Source organism: Microtus oregoni, unplaced genomic scaffold (assembly GCF_018167655.1).
Source record: "Microtus oregoni isolate MIOR12 unplaced genomic scaffold, Mior012 000015F_ref0000493, whole genome shotgun sequence".
In the NCBI taxonomy this organism is placed as follows: Eukaryota; Metazoa; Chordata; class Mammalia; order Rodentia; family Cricetidae; genus Microtus; species Microtus oregoni.
The window spans coordinates 43,668,674-43,691,598 of NW_024543074.1; the positions used below are offsets into that span (position 1 = coordinate 43,668,674).

Consider the following 22,925-nt stretch of genomic DNA (forward strand, 5'->3'; position numbering starts at 1 on the left):
TGCCCTCAACGGCCATGGAGGACCCCGGGGTGGCTGTCTAGGTAATCAATCTGGTCTCTGTCATTTTAAAATCAAAAACTCAGGTAAAATTTATCCTTCTCAAGATCTCTGATGCAGTTTGACGAATGACAGCTTTGTCAGCTTAACGGCAGGAACCAAGACTAAATCTAGACACAATTTACCTTGTTACCAGGCTCAGATAACAAACTCACAAAAACAGATTTATCCTGAATGATAAGGTGATGTCATAATAATGGGAAAGAAAGAGGTGCTTTCAGAGTCACTTATGTAAAAATGCAAAGCTTAAGCTGTAAGGATCTAAGGATTTTTAGGGTCTCAGAAGGTGTTTTACGGTGTGCAAATGAAAGTTATTAAAGTGTATACATGCAAGTTATAAAGGTCTGAGGATAAAAAGCTTAAGTAATGGGGCTGGAGAGATGGCTCAGCGGTTAAGAGCATTGCCTGCTCTTCCAAAGGTCCTGAGTTCAATTCCCAGCAACCACATGGTGGCTCACAACCATCTGTAATGAGGTCTGGTGCCCTCTCCTGGCCTGCAGGAACATACACAGCCAGAACATTGTATACATAATAAATATTTTTTTAAAAAAAGCATAAGTAATAACAAAGGCAAGTGATTTGAGACATTTGAAAGAATAAAACACGTTTCATATTTCTTTTTCATTACGCTACTGCTATATTAAGACTCTAAGAGTCCATAGTCAATAATCAATAAATTCTGATAAGCTATTAATCTAGCTGTCATAACTGCAAGGTCAAGATTTTAAATTCCCTTTGATGGTTTCCTAACTACAGACCTCAAAGATAGTTTTCATTGTGCAAAAACATCTGTCACAGTCATTTCTGGCATAAATATACTTCCACTTAAATTTTAGTACAGATTATAAACAGTGGAAATGCTAATGTGTCTAAAACTTATGTTTTCACAAACTCAAAGAATTCTTGAAAGTTCCAGGGAGCTGAAATTGGAGGATTCACCTCAAACAGGTCAGACGCACCTCTCCCTCATTTACCAGGACCTAAGAGCCAAATCTTCCCCACCTTCTCTTGGTCATGACACCCTCCCTCTCAATCACCAGGACCTAAAGAAAATCATTTTTTTTCGTAAAATTAATCTTGTCCTTTGCTCTGCCAACACCTCGACAGGTCCAAGAGACACTGGACAAGTTCCACAGAGCATGGAGAGTAGTGAAACAGCCAGCTACCCCAAGACGTGGCAGCATCCCGGCTTTCTCAAGTTCCCCAAAATTTCAACTCCTACAAATCGGCAAGAAGCATCTTGAAAACTTGACACACTCATTCCCTTAACTTGCCATGCCTAACTCCCCACCTTTTTAATGAAAAAAAAAAGGGAAAAATGTTAGTATCCAGGCACATCTTGGACCTGCCCCTGGGGAACCTGGCACCTCACCCCTGACTGTACATCGGGTGCAAAGGTCCCTTTAAGAGGGGACCAAGCTCGGTCCATTCCCTTTCTTCCTTTCTGCATTTCTCCCGAAGGAGGCAGTTTTCTGTCTGTCTGTCTCTGCCTCTTTCCCAACCCTTCACTCTACCCTCCTCTCCTCTCAACAAACTCCACACTCAAGCTCTGTCTGCATGGCATATTCTGTTACCTTCTGTGGTTTGGACCCCAACTGCCAAGGGACCCACTGCTAAGGGTCTCTCTTTTGCATCATATTTGATGCATTTTTCTCCTTTGATATTTGTGGTGGTATGAAAGAAAGTGATCCCCAAAGGAAGTGGCACTAATGAGAGATCTGGCCTTGCTGGAGTTACGTGTGGTTTTGTTGGAGGAAGAGTGTGACTGTGGAGGCGGGCTGTTAGGTCTCATATATGCTCAAGTCACACCCAGGGAGACAAAGATATAAATCCCAGTTCCTTCTCCACCACCATGTCTGCCTGTACACTGCGCCATGTCACACCATGATGATAATGGACCGAATCTCTGAATTGTAAGCCATCCAATTAAATGTTTTCCTTTAAAAGAGTTTCCATGGTCATAGTGTCTCTTCACAGCAACAGAAATCCTAACTATACCAATGTCTTAATCATTTAGATCAATTGATTTTTTTTATATCAAACTATCCATACATTCTGAAAGAAATTCACCTTAAACTTGTTTTCTACATTCTAGACTGAATTTAATACTCAGGTTTGGGAATTCTGTTTTCTTAGTAAGATATTAACCCGTTATTTAAATTCCTTCAATTTTTAAAATCAAGATTTTGTCATTCTTAACACTTGAAATCTGTTTCCTGTTTTTCTGCATGTGATATAATTTCTTTTACTTGAAAAACACTCCCATAACCTTAAATGCTATTAAGCTAAAGCTTGTCTAACATCATGCTTTTGTATTTACTGTTTTCACTCTTTTTGGTTTTGTTCTTTTATGTTATATTTTCTTACCTCTTCTACCATCCTATTGCCTTGAAATGGTATAAAGGCTTTTCTTTAGTGCTACTTCCCGTTATTTTAAAAAGTCTATTTAAAAAACATGAGACTGGGGCTCAGTCTGTAAAGCAAGTATGAGGACATGAGCTCAATCTGCAGACTCAGTGTGGGGGTTCACACTGGTGGACTACCAGTGCCAGGAAGACACAGGCAACAGTGGATTCCTGCTGATTGCTATCAGCCAGCCATCCTAACTTACTGGAAAAGCCCTAGATCCCAGTAAGAGACCCTATCTCAAAGAGTCTGTTCCTAAGGAATGGCACTAAGAGCAGTGCTCTGACTGCCACGTGCACCACCCTCCCCAACATACACCTGATGTATTGCTATCTACCTGTAATCCCAGTACTTGGGAAATTTAAGATGCAGAGTAAGACTTCAAAGCTAGTCTGGGCTTTATATATTAAGAAGTGAACCTACCAACCAACAAAACAAAATAAAAACCCCAAAAACACTCAGGGAGGGGAGAGGGATTTGAAGCTAAAAGGTAGCCATGCTTCTAAAACTTTAATGATATTATTTGAATGAAATTTCTACTGTGTCTAGCTGTTAATATTTCTGTAAGCTTTCAGTTTTTGTAATGACATACCTCAGATAAACAAGATTCCAACTCTGATGTAATGTCAGTCACATCTTTGCAAAAAGTAAAATTTAAAATCCCATACTGCTTTTCATGCAACTTGACAACATTTCAGAAATGTTCAGAAGATGGAACTTTCTTAATAACATTAAATGTTTTCCTTAGTATTTTAACTTATAAAGTCCTTTCCTAAACTTACATTACTTTTGCTTCTACTTTGAAGAACATCATTTAATTATTTATTTTTGGTTTTTCAAGACAGTGTTTTCTCTGTAGTTTTTGGAGCCTGTCCTGAAACTAGCTCTTGTAGACCAGGCAGGCCTCAAACTCACAGAAATCGCTTGCCTCTGACTCCCAAGTGCTGGGATTAAAGGCGTGTGCCACCACCGCCCGGTTACATCATTTATTCTTTAAGTCTGTGCTTTTACTCAAAATTCCACCAGGAGAGAAGAAAGGAAAACCTAGTATGCAGGGCAGTGACTCCCGCTGCATGTAGCTCTGCCCTTTGCCGGTGGCTACAAAGCCACAGGCAAACGGCTTTTTTTCTGAATTTGTACCCCCAAAATTTGGGTGCCAGATGTAGCATGAATTCTAACTGGTTTTAATAATAAAAACCCAGCGTCACATATCAGGGGCAAAAACTGAAAGATCAGAGAAGCAGAGCAGTCAACCACTAGAGAGTTCTTACCTCTTCCTCTACCAAGGCTCAGACTAAAAGGGCTATCCTATTTTTACAAATCCTCAGATTCCATCTACCTCTATAACTTCTCAGACTGCATCTCCTCCCAGCTTATATTTCTCTATCACTAGTGCTGAGATCACTTTTGTGTGAGCTCTGTTTCTCTTTTAGACAGATTCAATCCTGTATGGCTCAGGGTAGCCTTGAACTCACAGAGATTCATCTGTCTCTGTCTCTTTAGTGCTGGGATTAAAGGTGTGTGCCCATTGCCTGGCCTCTACGCTAACTAGTAGCTTAGCTCTGCACTCTGATCTTCAGGCAAACTTTGTTAGATCACAAACAAAATATCACTACAGAGCTCCTGTTGCATTCTTCAAGGGGACAACTACTGGAGCCAGGTTATTTATCCTCACTGAACAGACACATTCGAATTCTACTAGTGTTATCATTCATTAGCTTGCAAAGTTCATTTCCCATTTGGTACTGCAGATTGCATTATCTCCAATTAAGAAACCAACTTTTTGGCAACAGAAATATAACAATGCTTTCTGTTTTCCCCAGTATTCTCAGTGTTTTATCTAATAACTTATTCATAGTATTTTTGCTTGCTTCATACCAACTGAACTCTGTTGGCTTAGTTTTGATGCTTTTATCAGGAGAACACAGTCATTCTTCTATTGAATTGGAAACTTCTCCTGGACACTGAACCAATAGATGGCAAAGATAGTCATAAGTAATTAATCCCAATGACCAAGGAAAAATTGGGTTGAAGCACACAACAGGGGATAAAGGAACTCTCTTTGTGTGCTTTAGTATGATCATGTCAAAATATAACTAAAAACAAAACAAAACCAAAACAAAAAAGCAAGACAATCAAGAACACTTTGCAACACGGTTCTTCTCTCACTATGGTAAAGAACCCAGAGCAGTCAAGTTTCAGCTGAAGGCAGGAATTCTGAATGACTAGTAAAAGGATGAGAACTACACCTATGACCAGTTATAGAAACAAAGGCTCCAGTAATGTTTTATAGGGTATGATGCTTATACTTGTACAAGTTATTTTCTCCCCCCTTCTCTTTCTTATATTTATTTTATATACAAAATATTAGGAGTGAACCTTATAAAGTAAGCTTTAGTCAATAAAATATTCAGATGGAATATATAATTGGTATAGTTAGAAATGATTAACAGAACTATGCACCTCTTTATTTGGGTCAGAATTTAGAATGGTACATTAGTGAAGGATTGTTGTATTTTATTAGGCAAAAATTTGTTTTGTTGTTGAATAGAAACCTTTTAGGTTTGTTTTTAACTTGGGATCTCGGGGTTGGATGAATTCTTTTTTTTTTTTTTATCCTTAACATTACAAGGGGTTCATATTCTTTTAGTATCAATTTTTAGAATCAACTGCAACTACAGCAAAACAAGTCAAAATTTATGTGATGCTTATTTTATGCCAATTGTCACTTTACATACTTTTATTTCCAATAATTCTTTTTTAAATTTTATTTATTTATTTATTTATTTATTTATTTATTTATTTTTTGAGGCAGAATTTCCTTCCCTGTAGCTTTAGCCTTGGAGTCTGTCCTGGAATAAGCTCTTGTAGACCAGGCTGGCTTTGAACTCAGAGATCTGCCTGCCTCCACCTCCTGAGTGCTGGGATTAAAGGCGTATGCCACCACCACCAAACATAATTCATTAATCTTAACAAGCACTCAATAACGTTTAACAATTTCTTCATGCAAAAATTAAAAATCTACTACCAATATTCTTTAATATAAAGATTAAATAAACTATTATAACTAATCATGCTTGCTGTGTTTTTAGTAGCTATATCCAACATAACTTTATCTTGTAAAAGCTTACATACTCCTATGAGTTATTTTTAAAACTCAAATTTCAATGCCTAGATTAAAAACTAATAGCCAGTTATTGACTACAGGTTTGTTTTTTTTTTTTTTTGTTGTTGTTGTTTTTGAGACAGGGTTTCTCTGTGGTTTTGGAGCCTGTCCTGGAACTAGCTCTTGTAGACCAGGCTGGTCTCGAACTCACAGAGATCTGCCTGCCTCTGCCTCCGGAGGGCTGGGATTAAAGGTGTGCGCCACCACCGCCCAGCTATTGGTTACAGTTTTTACAACAAATTTTTGACTATTTACAAACCATAGGAAGACTGAAGAACTATTCAAAAGAAAATACTAATCCTAAAAACAACCACAAGCAGTGGTTTCAGAACTAACTCAATGCAAAAATTCAACATTTTGAGTTTCACAAACAAAAGGAAGGGAATAGCAGAAAGGTTTAAATAACCAAGAATCAACAAATTTTCCTTGCAAAAAGGTTTTTGTTTTGGTTTAGTTTTTTGAGAGAGGGATTCTCTGTGTAACAGCTCTAGTAGACCAGGCTGGCCTTGAACTCAGAGATCTGCCTGCCTCTGCCTCCTGAGCGCTGGGATTAAAGGCATCACCACCACCACCTGGCTTCTTTTTAAAAAGTTAAGATATTTTATTCTACTCATGAAAAAGCACAGATTTCACATAATCGATGGTCAACAATGTAAAGTTTTAGAATTCAAGCAAGATATGACTTTCAAAATGGCATATAAACTGAGACATCCCGTGCCGATAGTTAAGTTTAATACATTTTACAATACTGAACTAATTTAGCTGCAATCTCATGTCCCATTTTAAAAGTTTCTTGGGGGCAATGAAATGGTTCAGTAGGTAAAGGTGCTTATTGCCAAGTGGAAGACATAAATTTCATCCCTGGAAACCATGTGATAGAAGAAGAGAACCAACTCTTTCAAGTTCCCCTCCAATTTCCCCACACATGCAAAATGGCATAGCATGAGTATAAGACAGAGACTACACAGAGTGTAGCACACATACACTGAAAAGACTTGTTGAAAGGAAGAGGTTTAATGGGAAGGGAACAGAATCAAAATACAAGTAAATTGTGAAACAACACATTTTAGAGGAATATATAAAAAACAAAAAGTAAACCAGTGGTGGTGGGCAACCTTAAATCCTAGCTCAGGAAGCAGAGGCAGGCAGATTTCTTTGAGTTTGAGGACTGCTAGGGCTACACAGTGAAACCCTGTCTCGAAAAACAAAACAAAAATGTAATTGTGAAAATTGTTAAAAACTACTTTAGTTAGCCATTTAGACTTAACTAGTCTATTTCACACACCCAGTTTATCAAACTGCTTCTACTATTATACCCATTTCAGAGTAAACTTAGAGGTTAAGAATCTGCTAAAGAGGCTGGGCGAAAAACCAAAAAAAAAAAAAAAAAAGCTAAAGAATCACTAGGGAGAAATAAGAACTTCAGCAATCTGATTCTTAGAGTATGAGCTCTTACAGACTTCTGAGAGCTTTGAGCAGAAGAAATTGCTAAAGCCTCATGACAATACTTACCAAGGATTATTATTATCTTTGTCTTACAGAAAACTACAATTTGTTCTAAGTCATAGAAACTGTTTAAGGTTCAAATAGAAAGAAGGGAAAATTACATCATCAGAATTGTAAGTATTAAACGCCTGCCAAAAATGTCCAATGGTAACAACAGGAAAATATACTTTTATATGAAACATGGTACAAAAGAGTTGTACCATTAACTTTGCCTATCTAGATGAAGCAGACTACGCACTGTGGCTGAGGCTAGAGTACAAGTTCAAGGATATATAATTAAGGTCCAATAACAAACAAAACCACACAGTATCTATGGAAACTTACCTGCAAGGAGGAAGGACCATAGAGTCTTTTACAAGTACAGATCCAGAAAGCAGGATATACCAACATCTGGCAATAGTTTCTGAACTGTTTAAACATATAAGAAAAAGAGTAAAGAAAAATGTGTATTTAAGTGTGGATTCAGTATGAATACAAAGCCTAGAATACTTCTAGTAATGCTGCAAATCATTAAAAATTAAGGAACAATATTGAAGAATCTGCATGTTGCCTAAGATTTTACATTAAAACATGTTCACATAGGGGAAAGCAGTTTTCTCAAGAAACACACACACACAGAATGGAAACAAAAAACTTCTCGTCACTAGTAAGCAATACACAATGAGAACACATAAATACATTTTAAGAAAATTCTCAGAAATTAACCCAACTTAAGAGGTTCATGAAAATACTGCCTAATCATTGTTTAATGATACCGAAAATCAAAACCAGTTCTTCTCTAAAATACAGTACTATACTGCAAAGGACAAAATAGCAAGCTATCCCGCAGTTCCACAATTTTATCATTCCTACCTCTACATTTGAGGAGTGCATTTTATTTTATCGTTCATCTATTATCTAATTGTCCTCTTATTTGTATATGATGGGCAATCATACAATCATTACAAAGTACAGTCATATAGGACATACATATACATATTGGATAGCAAAGTAGAGCACACACATCATAAAGAAACCACAAATACTTATGAAAGGTAGGACAGAAAACATCCAGCATTAGTAGATGGGGTTAATGCTGAAGAATGAGATCAACACTGTTAACATTTTTAGGCACAGGTAGAAAGAGTTGATCAAAAGTATGTAGTTAGCAGTAGTTAAGAAATGTGGGAAGGAGCTGGGCGGTGGTGTGCAAGCCTTTAATCTTAGCACTTGGGAGGTGGATCTCTGGGAGTTCGAGTCCAGCCTGGTCAACAGAGTGAGTTCCAGGATAGGCTCCAAAGCTACAAAGAGAAACCCTGTCTGGAAAAATCAAAAAAGAGGGAAGGTAAAAGGAGCGATATTGTACCTAGGGAGTAATTATCAATCAATCCAAGTTTTTAGACAACTTATTTTAGAACTATTCCACTGAAAGTTAGACAACATATTCTTCTGTATAAATGTGGCTTCTCAGAAGATTTAGGGAAGACTGAGGGTATCATATGTTCAGAGTCAACTTGTCGGAAGCAAATACTACCATTGCAGACAAAGCCAATCTATTTACAAGTACTTACACCTGCAGACAATTTAAAAATTCATATAATGTCATAGCCTAAACTTCAAGTCAAGTAGAGCTTTATTAAAAAGTAATTCCAATTTGAAACCACTAAAGGAGTTGGGGATTTAGCTCAGTAATAGAGCAATTGTCTAGAATGTTTGAGACCCAAGGTTCCATTCCAGCATACTAGAGAATGTGAGGATGAGATGGGGGGGGGGGGGAGGAGAAGAGAGGAAGAGAGGGGGAAAGAAAAAGGGAGGGATAGAGAATGAAAAAGGGAAAATGAGAATATTCTTTTTTATACAATTCAACAACTTTTACTAAATGTTCTAGTATTTTTAGATTTCTATTTAACACTCATTTCCTGGGAATTGTCAAAATGTTATACTTGACATTAAAATTTTAAATACTGCAGATACTCATTAAATCTCCATTGCCTTTAACAACCAAGATCAAGGATAAAAACAACAAGTCTTCTGAACTCGTTAGACATCTGAAAGTTATTTTTCATTCTCAATGTTTTCTCTTGGGATCTCCTGGGTCACTCCTTCCTCTTCTACAGACATTTACAATGGCAGACAACTTCTCTCACGTTTCTTTTGCCTGTGGGTTCACATGGCTCAGTTACAGCTATCGATATCAAACCATCCTTTCCCTTTCCTTAGTAAAAACCCCCAGTTTTAAATTTTAGATCATCATATCATACCAGTCAGTGTCCTGATGTAATCAGCTAGACGCTGAAGGTCAATCCTTCCATTCCTTGTAGAATGCTTGGCTGCTACAAACCCTTTCTAACAATGGTATCATCAGATTTTATACTGACATTGATATTCATTCCTTCTCAATTTCTTGATCCCCTCGTCTTGTATTTGAGACAGAGTCTTGCTCTGTAAGTCCAACCTGGAACTTTCTATGTAGATCAGGATGGTCTCAAATTCACAGCAATTTTCCACACTCACTCTCCCACTACTGAGATTCTTCATGTAATACACCATGCATAGACTATTAGTGATGTTATCTTCTACTTTAAATGAGTTTCCACAGTCATTTTCCAGAATTTTGCTTTAGCACAAACTATCATATCTTCATTAATCTAGAGTTCAAGATTCCAATGTCACCACCTCTTTCCTTTGCAGCTGTTTGTTGCCTTACTCATCATCTATTCCACAATGATCTCACCATCATCTTTTCTCCCTATCTTCTGTACCTACAATTCAATGGTACATTGTCATTATCCTTCTTTTCAACAATTCCCTCAACTCTTTACTCATTCATTTGTAGTGATCTGAGGCTTCCCCAAAATTCCTAAAAAATAGAATCAACCAAAATACAACTTCCACTAATTCCCACACAAGCCACTCAACAGTCTTTGCACCAAGGTGTCTATTCTCTGCGCACCACAATGCAGAGAACAAACCACACATCTAAGTATATCATGGATAGACGGTATAGGCAGGGCTTCCACTTTTCATGGAGCAGCTGGCATTCAGTCAAAAATACTGATGAAAACAAAACCAAATAATCGAAAAATGATAGGAAAAAAAAACACCAAACCCACTATATTTAGTAAATTCAAGAAAAAAAAAGACAAGATAAAATACTTACCTAAGCACTGAAATCTAAACACACACATCCTAGGAATTAAAACACTGGAGTTTTATTTAGGACTAGAAAGAGTAGAAAACAAGAATGTATAAACCAGAAAGTCAGTAGAAAATAACAGAGAAAGATAAGGATGGAAAATGGTATAAAGATGAGACAAAAAAATGAAAGAAAGTAATGAAGAAAAATCAGAAAAGAAGCCAATCAGGAAAAAATACTGGCTAAGGATTTCTTAAAATTTATAGAAGACAGCAAGCCAAAGAAAAGAGTCCTATAAATGCTTAATAACAACAACAAAAAATCTAAAAAAAAAAAAAATCACATTTAAGGACACTAGACACAACTGCTGAGGAGAAAATTTTTCAGAAGTATGAGAAAGTAATGTCACTCACAAAACAACAGCAGTAACAACTGACTCTTTAACATAAATGTACGGAACATGATAAATCAATGTTTAAGAAGTACTAGAGAGGAAAAAAGACTGCATATATTTCAAAACAACAACAAAACCTTCCAGTTTAGAATTACATATGCAGCAAAAAGTCTTTCTTTAAAAACAAGGTGAAACAACACTACAGTAGAGAATTAAAGATCAGCAAATAACTGAAGAATATACATATGTGCAGGCTGAAAGATGGTATTTCTAAAGATGTCAATTTTCTCTGTTTTAATGCTATCCTAACACAAAGGCCACAGATGTCCCACAGGTTTTTATGTATGTAAAAGCTGAAGGGTTGATTTCCCCAATGTATACAGAAAAGTGAAACCAGTATTAATAGTTGCTAGGTTATCCAGACATCACAAAAACATATTTATAAATTTGTAAATTATAAAACTACATGTCCTCTAAAGTTCAAATTTTTGAAAGCTTTGGTTTTATAATTTACAATCCTGAACCTTTTGGGAGGAAACTAGTAGTAGCATGAACTAATGACTTTTTTAAAAAAATATGTCAAGATGGGAAAATTCATTACCATTAATAGTTTCCAAATGACTGATACAAAATGCCACAAGAATCACATGAAGGGGGAATAACCCGTTAAAAGTACTTTAGTCAGGTAGGGTGGCAAACAACTTTAATCCCAGTACTTTGGAGATAAGAGGCAAGTTGCTAACCAGATACTGTGTAGAGAGTTCCAGGACAGCTAGGGTTACACAGAGAGATCCTGTTTCAAAAACCAAACATCATCAACAACAAAAAACATACTTTAACCACAGCATTCAGGAGGCAGAGGTTGACGACTGCTATGAATTTGAGGTCAGCCTGGTCTACAAAGTACATGCCAAGCTAGCCACTGATACACAGTGAAACGTTTTCTCAACACCCCATCCTCTAAAACACCCAAAGTAAAAACAAAACCAAACAATAGTTTTCAATTAAATAAAGTATTTAAAATTCCATTGACAAAGTCTCAGATTCTTGTTGTAACTAATGTAGAAGAAACTTAAACAGTTTTGATATTACACTAAAGAAAAATACCCAAATTATTTAAAATGCTACTAAAATACTCATTTCTAACTCTTTCTCAATATCAAGTCAGATTTCCTTCACTAAAATACTCACACAACAGACTGAATAAAAAAACTACCGACTGTCAACCAGATGTAAGTCTAAAATGACATTCTTGTTTTATAACTGTTTGCTATAACAAATATAGTTGTGTTATATAGAATGAGTATTTTAAAAATATGATTAAATCAAGAAAAATAAAAATCGATTACATTTTGCAACAACGACTAAAATCCTTTTCATTATGGGCTTAACAAGCTTATTTTGGGAAACAAAGCTCGGACGGTTTTAAAGAAAACCAGACAATCTTGAAACAGAAATAGATATTTGTAAATTTTTTTAAACACAGATTTAAAAAAAACAGCATTAATCATGGCTGTTGAGATGGCTCAGAGGTTAAGAGTACATATTGCTCTTACAGAAGATCTATGTTGGGCAGTTCATAACCACTTATAAATCCAGCTCCAAGAGATCTGACCCCTTTGGCATCCGTACATACTCTTTAAAAGATTTGGAAAAGACAAAAGCCATAGCAGGAAAAGTATTTGCAGTAAGTACATTCATCAAGGAGTTTGATTAAAAATCCACACAAAACTTCCAAGTAAATATAAATTAAGGAACTGCAATAGAAAAATGGTCAAGAATGTAAGATTTAATTAGAAACTAGTCAAACAACCTGAAAACATGAGGATTATTCATTATTATCATCAGTAACAGGACATTGTATAATAAAATCATGGTGAGATAACAAAGTGATGAACACAACATCTAAAACTGAAGCAATCATGCAAAATAGGCTACAAGGGTTGTTAAAGATGGGTACCCAGACTAGACATGTGATGTGGGATTCCCCTCTGTGTGCTGTGAATACCATTGGCTTGGAAACTGGCTTGGCCTGATAGGGTAGAACAGAGCTAGGCAGGAAAAACTAAATTGAATGCTGGGAGAAAAAAGGGCGAAGTCCAGAGAAACAATGGAGCCGCCAGAGACAGACATGCTGAAATCTTGCTGCTAGACCACAAACCTCATGGTAAAATATAAAATAATGGAGATGGGTTAATTCTAGATGTAAGAGCCTAGCAATACACTTAAGTAATGGCTAAGCAGTGATTTAATTAATACAGTTTCTGTGTGATTATTTTAAGGCTGAGCAGCCAGGAAACAACAAGCGGCCTTCCATACAACAATGGTGCACACTTTAGACAGAGGACGACCAAGGTTACAAAGAGAAACCCTGTCTCAAAACAACAACAACAACAACAAAAAAAAAAGATGGGTTACTGGGACTTACTACAGAGTTCATGGTCACCATCACTGGCACAACTACAGTGGGAAGCTGGGTGACACTCCTAATATCTATATGCAAAATTCTAGTAATTCTATTCCTTGGAAGATGTTTAAGTTGAATTAGTAAGTAAGAGTAAAATAGGTGTCAGCAAAATCCCCACAGGGAGCTTATTTTTCACTTTCACAACAGTAAAAATCTGGTTGCAACCCAGTACAGTAGAACAGATAAAACAACATTCAATCTACCTACAGCAGTAAAAGAGAACAAAGGGGAATATTAAAAAATCCTGGAATGATACCTGCTACATAACAACTTGATTCAAAGATGCTATCAGTAAGAGGTTGAAAAAGGTAAAATTAATTGATGAAATCACAATTATAATTACCATGCCAAAGCAGCACTGACTAGAACTTTCTAGAAAGTCAGTCTTTTTGGTTGCAGTTATATATATTTCTAACATTGGATGTACTAGACCAGTTCCTGTATTTTGTATGTATTATACTTCAGTTTATGATTACCAAATGAATTTTAATGTGAAAAGTCAAGATTTAAACATGTCATTAATCTGAGGTAAGCATAAAAAAACTTACCAAAAAAGCAATTGATTGCCATTGTATCTCTCATAGCGTGCTCTTGCAGACATTAACCTAATAAAAAGGGTAAAAAGTTTCAAAAATGTCATACATAAATAGAAAATTAGATATATAACCAAATTCTTACCAAACTTGGAAATATATGTAATATGGTAACATTTTTTATAAAAGCAATAGATAATAATATTTTGGTTTATTGTTAAGTATTTTGCTTTTCTTTTGATTTTTAAAATGTAACATAAGCCAGTAACAGTGGCGTTTGCCTGTAACCTTAACCCTTCAGGCAGAGAAAGACAGATTTAGGCAGAGGTTTATGAAGATAGGCACAAATTTGATGCTCACAAGAGCAATATATTAAGATTTTATACCCACAAATCCAGGAAAGTAAAACAAAACTACAAAACTAATAAAAAAAAAGCAATAGATATTAAGTGACAGGTTTAATATTCTTAGGTACATGATAGTCTTTCAATCCATACTAAATAATTTTATTATGAGAAAATACACATTTGAATTGTTCATTCTCACATCTTGTGAAGAACAGTTACTGGTAAAAACAAATATGTACAAACAAAAGGATCTGTTAAGTATATAGATTTTTTACATTTTAAAAGAATCTTTAAAAACAAAATACATATTAATATGACTTGTAATTTTTAGTTATTTAATTATTTCTGATTTACTCACAAATACAGCAAACGGAATGAATAAAAAACAACCTAGTTCATTATCAGAACCTTGGACACTGAGGAAAAGCAGCTAGCTACATGGGTCATGGAAAGAAAGATTGAATCAAAATATACAAAATCACAAATAGTGCTGTATAGCACTAAGTGTCTAGAATATAACCACATGATTTCAGATACAGATATGTCTGTTACCTCCTCCCCCGCAGCCCAAATAAGTTTATTTTCTGTGTCCTGGAACTCACTATAGACCAGGCTGGCATTGAACTCAAGAGATCTGCCTGCCTCTGCTTCCCAAGTGCTGGGATTAAAGTTGTGCATCACCACAAGGCCTGGCAAGGTCTGACTATCTTAAAGAAAAAGCAGAGGTTCATAAAGTATATTGGTCTTGGCTGCGGGAATCATGCCAGGCTAATATATTGTGCTTATTTTAAGCATCTTGCACAACTAATAAGAGAATCCTCAGAAAGAAAATAGGAGTTTTGAGTTCTGTTCTGTGCTCATTAGTATATGTCAACCTGATACAAACCAAGACATAATCAGGAAGAGGGAATCAAATTGAGGATTTGCCTCTATCAGACTGGACTGTATGCAAGTCTATAAGGCATCATCTTGATTTAATGACTGATGTGGAAAGGTCCAGATTGCTGTGGTTGGTACTATTGTGAGCAGGTGGCCCTGGGTTATATAAAAAAGCAAACTGAGCAAGCCTTGGGGAAAAGTAAGTGAGCAGTGTTCTTCCATGGCCTCTGCTTCAGGTCCTGCCATGGCTTCCCTCAATTATGGACTGTGATGTGAAATTGCAAGGCAAATAAACCCTTTTCTTTCCAAGTTGCTTCTGGCTATGGTCCTTATCACAGCAACAGAAAAACTAGGACAATCCCAAAATTTGGCACATATTGAAAGCATAGTTGTTTGTGTTACTTATTCTCAATGAACTTTCAAGCACTGTAACAAAGACAAAGCTATCACTCCACTTTATTAAGAAAAAACTGCAGCTTACATGATGAAGACTTAAAATATCGTGAATAAGAAAAATTAAGATAAGGAACATAGTTTTTTTGCCTAGACCTACAAAATTTCTAAGTCACCTGACTCCTGGAGACTATTCTAGCTCTCTTTTTACTCTGCACCAGAAACCAAAGGCCTCTTTCTTGTCTTGGCTCTGTCACAGAGGCCTCTATTCAAAACTTACTTCCTATCAGAGTAATCATCTAAATATAAGCAGCTAGCAGGTGACTTGACATCACCATGTTGTATTATATCACAGTACTTATCATTTCTGCATAGGATACATAATTTTTATAATGCTATCAAATTCTAGGCATTAGTGATCTAAGTAGTTCAGATACCTAAAAAAAAGATGACTGTAAAAGGTGCTTTACAAGCATCTGATGAATAAATGAGTATACAGCACAGATCAGTAAACCAATTACACTTACCTAAGCTGATGCTCCCTGAGGTTTGATAGTATTTCCATTCCATGGAGGTAAGAATAAATAGTATTTAAGTCCTGTGGAAAAGAAAAGTTTTTAGATCACTTTTCAAATATATATTCTAAAATATGACCTCCACCAATCTCTTTTTAAGCACGCAACCATTTAAGACAGAGCTCTGTTAACTATTCAAGAGCCACAAAAGCCTCTGAATTACAAATTTTTTAAAGATAAGGAGGAACCCAGGTGGTGGTGGCCTGCACCTTTAATCCCAGCACTCAGGAGGTAGAGGCAGGTGAGTTCGAGGCCAGCCTAATCTCCAAAGGGAGTTTAAGGGCAGCCAGGAACTGCACACACAGAAACAAGAAAGAGAAAGAGAGAAGGGGGGGGGGGAGGATGGGAGAGAGGGAGGGGGGAAGGATGAGAGGGAGAGAGGGAGGGAGGGAAGGAGGGAAATAAACATTTCAATACTGAACCTGCCATTTCAGCAAAGATTTTTGGGGTAGCCTGGGCACATAAGGACATTCTGTTCAAAGAAAAATTGTTGAAGACAGAGTAAGAGAGACTCAACCAATCACCTACCTAAAACTCCCAAAAATAAAAACCAAGACACGAAAGACTTATATTTTCTATTATAGTTCCATTTATTTTGTAGGTGTTCTGGTACACAGGTGGTAGCCAGAGAACAACTTTTGGGAGTAGGATCACTCCTTGCATCTTCTTTACTGGGGACCAAAGTCAGGTTTTCAAGCTTGGCTGCAAACACCTTTTATAGGTTAAGCATTACTAGCCCCATGAAAGGTTTTTCAGAAGAGAGAATGACATTAAGAAACAAAGGCAAGTGACTCTTGAAACAGAAATATAAATATTTGGTGGTATATATGATTATTCAAACCATACTGACTTGAAAAGAGTGTATAAGTAAGGAGTAGAAAGCAGCTACAATTTACAAAGCAAGGAGATGGAGAAGCTATACTGAAAGTGGGTTCCAGAAACCTACAAAAGATATCTCTTAGTTCTTGAAGACACAGTGATTACAACATGCAAATATATAAATATGTAAAAAAGAACAACCATTAAAAAACAATAATCCCAAAAGAGCAGCAGATTGTGGTATAGTGACACATCACTATAATCACAACATTCAAGAAGCAGAGGTTGCAGAATCCCAAGCTTGAAAAATCAGAAGTTCAAGGTCATTCTTGGCTATTTGGGGAATTTGGGGTTAGCATGGGCTATAGGGGATATTGTCTCAAAATGGGAAAAAAACAAAAGAGACAAAAAATTTTTTTCAGGTAAGTAATAACCAAACGAAAAGAGGATATCAAGTTGAGAAAGTTCATTCCATAAGGAAACATCTGTATTTCTGAGTATAACTCTATGAGTTTAGAGATCCTGATTCCAAAGGGTCACACTTTTGTAGGGAAAAGGGAAAAGTACAAGACTCTTACTGAAGAACTGGTGTGCAAAGTCCTTCTGTCTATGTGTTGCTTTTATTGTTAATGAATAAAGAAACTGCTTTGGGCCTATAGCAGGTTATAACAGAGCTAGGTGGGGAAAACTAAACTGAATGCTGGGAGAAAGGCAGCGGAGTCAAGAGACACCATGTAGCCACCAGTAGGGAAAGATGCAAGCTGCCAGCCAGAACCTTGCAGGTAGACAATGAGTCTCATGATACAATATATACTAATAGAAATGAGTTAAGAGATAAGAGTGAGCTAGAATTATGCATGAGCTAATAGGCCAAGCAGTATTGTAATTAATACAGTTTCTCTGTGATTATTTCGTTTCTGGGCACCTGGAAACAAACAAGTAGCCTCTTACAACAAATTGGTGCTCCAACATGTGCTAGCTAAATCCACATATAAACTGAGAGGGCTTGGAAATGAATTCTAGACACTAAAAAACAAAGTTTAGCTGCATTTCTTTTTTGGATGGGTTTTGCTTGCTGGCTGTATGTTACAGTGTCCTTAAGAGAGGTCTTCCTTATTCAGCTGTAGCAGAAAAAAAGAAAAAGGAAACAGCTTAGTTTTGAAACAGTGGCTTCCTGGGCCATGCTGCCAGCACGAAAGCTGGCTCTTTCAGGAGACCAAGCATTTAAATGGGGTTTGTGAGCAACTTGCTAAAAATTGCTTAATGGTGCAACACAGACCTGCTACATACTTGGAACTAGGATGGAGTGTGTGGCTTGTAGAGGCAGTGAACATGACTCCACCATGTTGGACTGGGCAGAGCCAGAAGGCAAAGTAGCCTATTCCTAGCCAGGCCACAACTTAGCATTTTAAGTAGTGTTTAGCATTTTAAGAAGTGCTCCTGGACAGAAAAGGATTACAGATACACAACAGGACAGATTTAGGCATAGAAGAACTCTAAATGAGTCACAGTATGTTTAAAAAAATGTATGTAGGCTTGGGAGAGAGAAGAAAAAAGTAAAGAGACAGTAAATGTAGTATAAAAGAGTACAGACAGTCATAGATTAAAGGAATAAAGATAAAATAAATAATAAACTTGTAGAAAGTAACAGAGAGTAAGCAAGAAAAATAAGCCACATAAAGATGGAATATAAACAGAGAGTCTGGATTATTTATATTATTGTATTTTCCTTGAATATGTTGACTGTGAAGGAGCTAAGTACAGAGAGACAGTTCATTGTATGGGTTGGTAAGCTAAACCAACCTATATATTTTAAAGGTATCTTGATTTCAAAATTTGGGTCTAGGGATTGGTTGCTTTGGAAAAGAGGTTCTGCTTTTGTTTCCACAGAAGATGGGAACCTGTGGATTAATTTCAGACTAATGCAGTTTGATGGACCAAGACCCCCTCCCAGAGGTTGCCTTGAACACCCCCATAAACTACTTTGTCCAACAAAAAGCAGGAAGCAGTTTGGAGAGAACTATGCCCAAATTCCCAAATATTGCCTATAATTTCTTTTTAATTTTAAAGGGGGATATGCTATAGAGATGGATGTGTTAAATTGTTATAGATATTGGTTTATTGATACAATTTTAAGATCAATTTTGTTATATATGTATATTTTTTTTCTTGATTAAGGTATTGTGTTTGTCCAGCTCATTTAAAAATGTAATGTATAATAGGTTAACAGATAATCATCTATAATAGTCAAACTTGTAGACATGTTAGTTAGGTTTTTCTAGATAGAGATATATTTCAGTTAGAGAGGTATTCTTCAAATTTTTCAGACACCCTCAGAATATGGCATTTAAAATGTTTTAAGAACTTAAGACTTTTCATGACAATGAGACACATCTGCTACTGGCAGCACCAATTACTTCAAGGGGATGATGAGCATTGAAGATGTGGCTTATGGAGTTTGCTAGCCGTTTGGGCAAGAAACTGCTCTTGCTTGGACTGCTTGATGTTATGCTGTATGAACTGGACATGCAAGGCCCACAGAAAAATGACTGCTCAACTTGCCTAAAGGTGAGACAATCCTTCAGGGTTCCTGCTTTAAGAAAGAGACTGCCAGATATTCTTCAGGACATAGAAAAAAGTGACTGACAAACTGTCAATATAGGCCTAACTGTCTTTGAAATTTCCTGCTTCATGGAAAAGTCTGTCAGATACTATGGGCCTGTAGGCTAATGATTGGATGTCCCAATGGTACTGAAGAACTCTGGGTGACTGTCCAGGCAGCAAGATGTCTCTGCCAATTCTAGAGTTTTGGAAGTTGCTTACAACACACTTTCTGTTAACTTAGGTAATATTATATCTGTCCGGAGTCGTTGATGGACTTGAAGAATAGTTATAACTATAGTTTTACTTAGCTATGATAAAAAATAAAGTAGATATAAACGTTGTGACTGTAATTCTTGTTTGATGCCTGTTCTGTAATATGCAATTTTACTATGTTAAAATTAAAACCTTCCTTTTTATTTAAACAGAAAAGGGAAAATGGTGTGGAAAGTCCTTCTATCTATGTGTTGCTTTTATTGTTAATGAATAAAGAAACTGCTTTGGGCCTATAGCAGGTTAGAACAGAGCTAAGTTAAACTGAATGCTGGGAGAAAGAAGGTAGAGTCAAGAGACACCATGTAGCCGCCAGAGGGGAAAGATGCAAGCCGTCAGCCAAAACCTTACCAGTAGGCACCGAGTCTAATGGTAAAATCTAAAATAATAGAAATGGGTTAATTTAAGAGATAAGAGTGAGACAGAAATATGCATAAGCTAATAGGCCAAGCAGTGTTGTAATTAATACAGTTTCCATGTGATTATTTCGGTTCTAGGCATCCGGGAACAAACAAGTGGCCTCTTACAACAAAGAAACAACAGGCAAGTGCAGTTGATGATTTGGAAGAATAATCCTTTATCAACAGGGAGAAATAGAGCTGCTTTTATATACTACTTCATAGAATAGAATAGTGTTTACATTTTTACATTTTATATAGTGTTTACATTTTTATTTATCAGTCATCTAAAGAAACTACAAATTATATGAGAAGGTATATATAGGTTACATGCAATACAACATTGTTTTATATAAGGGACTTAAAAATCTACAAATATAGTATTCATAACAGTCTTGGAATCAACCTCCTGAATTCAAAGCCAGCCTATCCTATGTTATGAATATCAAGTCGCCAGGGCTCTATAATAAGCTTATCCCAAAACAATCACCCAGGTAAGAGGAAAAAAAAAAGCCAGATTTGAGTTTGAGTTCTGGTGCATGTAAATAACAGCCCTAGGAAATCCTAAACCAGCACTGTCAGCAATATTTGGGAGTTTGTGGGGGGATGCATTTTCAGACCCTAACCCAGAATCTTAGGGACTAATATGCTTCCACAGAAGCCCTACAGGTGGTTCCATGCATACTGTTTAGGAGACACTGGTGTATAGGCAGCGCACTATATCACTCTAGATTAGTTGTCTGGTAACATAATAACTGGGAATGAACACAAGAACAGGATGCTTACTAAATATCAATCCTTCCAGCATACCAAACTTAAAGTCAAAAAACACTAAGCCTTCAAAAAAGATAATTTTTAGAATATGTGGGTAGTAGTTCTTTTCTAAACCAACAAACAGGTAGAAAGGAGTTTCTTGGGGTTTTTTCTCCAGTTAATCCATTATGAGACAAGCTTGAAGAAATATATGATTTATAAGGTTTCTTGGTGTATGCAAAAGAAACAATCTATTCAAACAAGCTCTATTTAGCTCCTCTAAAAGAGAAAATGTAAGAACATCGATAGAGACAGACTGAAGGTCTTACAGAATTTTGTTTGCAGTCACAAATTCAAATGCTAGAAAGAGGATGCTAACCAATTACAGAGTGTACTTGAAAGCTATTTGATAGAGCCTGAAAGGAGAAGCAGTGAAAATGACAGAAAACTAACCATCTGGGACATGACAACACCCAAATCACTAGCATCTGTTTCTGTAACCATACCAACAAGCACTGCAGAAATTATTCAGGGCATTAGAACAAAGACCAATTTAGGATTAGAAATAGAAGATTTCACCTAAGCAAAAAAGTTGAAGTCATACAGTTAGCAACAAACCATTTACACAATGGTGGTCCCATTATGATGGAAATGAAAAAATCCCTATTGCCTAGTGACCTTGTAGCTATAGCAATGTCACAGTGCAGTATCACTCATGTGTCTGTGGTGATTCTTGAGTAAACAGAACTTCTGTCCTGCCAGCTGTTTAGAAACACAGCAATAGTTCTATAAAATAACCAGTACTTGATAACGATAATAAATGACTCCATCACTGGCTTAGATTGTTCCACTGTACTTTTTATTGGTGTTGTGTATGCTAATGCACACACATTTGTGCATAAGGAGGCCAAAGGACAACCCCGTGTATTGTTCCTTCACCACTGTCTATTTATTTACTTATTAACGGTGACATGGTCTCTCCCTTACTGGTCTGAACTCACAAAGGTTGGCTGGCTGGCTAGCAACAGGAATCCTACAAACACCATTACGCTTGATTTTCCACATAAATTCTGAGGATTAAAATCAGGTTCTCATTCTTGAGCAAGACAAGTACTTTACCCCTTCACAGATCTTTGAAAGTATACTTCTATTTACATTAAGAAAAAAAAAGTTCAAGGACTGGGGATATAGCTCTGGGTAAAATGTCTGACTAGCATGCATAAGGTCCCAGGTTTCATCCAACATACTGCCAAAATAAATTAAAATTCACTGTAAAATAGTATGTGCCATGTTACATTGGCAGAAACCTCACTCATTTCTTAATTGCATTAAGATACGACATCTAGTGTACTATGTTGGTTTGTGTGGGTACTTGCTATGATGTCCATACAATCACAAAGTTGCCTATGATGCTTTTCTCAAAACATATCCCCACTGTTAAGTAAAGTATGACTAGAACTTCTCTGAAGGGTGGTGGTAGGGTCACTGTCATCCTAAAACAAATGAGCTCTATAATGCACTCTTCTAACAACCTAAACCTACATCATTTATTGTAGATATAGTATGGGGTTTTGATTTGAGCCTGTTATATAAAATATTAAATTAATAAATAGTTCATTATTTGGAATAGGGTAAGGCTGTTTTTGCAATGTTGGGGGTTCAGATTCCTTATAAATAGCATACAAACACTCTGCCAAAGAATTATATTAGTAAATATTTTTTTTTTCCGAGACAGGGTTTCTCTGTAGCTTTGGTGCCTGTCCTGGAACTAGCTCTGTAGACCAGGCTGGCCTCGAACTCCCAGAGATCCGCCTGCCTCTGCCTCCTGAGTGCTGGGATTAAAGGCGTGCGCCACCACCGCCCGGCCATTAGTAGCTATTTTGAACATACATTTCTCATTAACAGTTGAGACTTGCCCTTCTTTTTTAGCATACAATGTTGTGCTACAAAACATGCTGCTTTCTATTCAGAAATCTATTCAGCCATCTCTCAGTTCTACTAGGCTTGTATAGATATTCAGAACATTAACCAATACTTGAAAAACTCAGTCAGAAATAGCCAGTTGGGAGATCATATGGAAACCTACTAATGGAGAAGTTTCTTAAAATATATACATCTACAAAAGGAATCTAAAGGGAGTCACCAAACAATGGTGAAGCCATTGCCCCAACTAGACATCTTTTTTTTTAACTCACTGAGATCCTTCTGCCTCTGCCTCCCAAGTGCTGGGTGGTGTGCCACCA

General features: G+C 36.6%; 1 protein-coding gene across 13 annotated transcripts in view; it reads right to left on the reverse strand.

Annotated features, from left to right (window-relative positions):
• Positions 1 to 22,925, reverse strand: part of Rapgef6 (Rap guanine nucleotide exchange factor 6) — a 172,095-nt gene that overhangs the window by 129,150 nt on the left and 20,020 nt on the right. For 12 of the 13 annotated variants that reach the window (XM_041664172.1, XM_041664170.1, XM_041664176.1 and 9 more), the window contains 3 exons: positions 15,791 to 15,861; positions 13,660 to 13,716; positions 7,460 to 7,543 (listed from right to left, as the gene is read on the reverse strand). In XM_041664172.1, coding sequence (XP_041520106.1) covers positions 7,460 to 7,543; positions 13,660 to 13,716; positions 15,791 to 15,861 — 212 coding nt within the window. Of the gene's footprint in view, positions 1 to 7,459; positions 7,544 to 13,659; positions 13,717 to 15,790; positions 15,862 to 22,925 lie in introns of those variants that run through there. The other variant, XM_041664173.1, reaches the window with a different exon arrangement.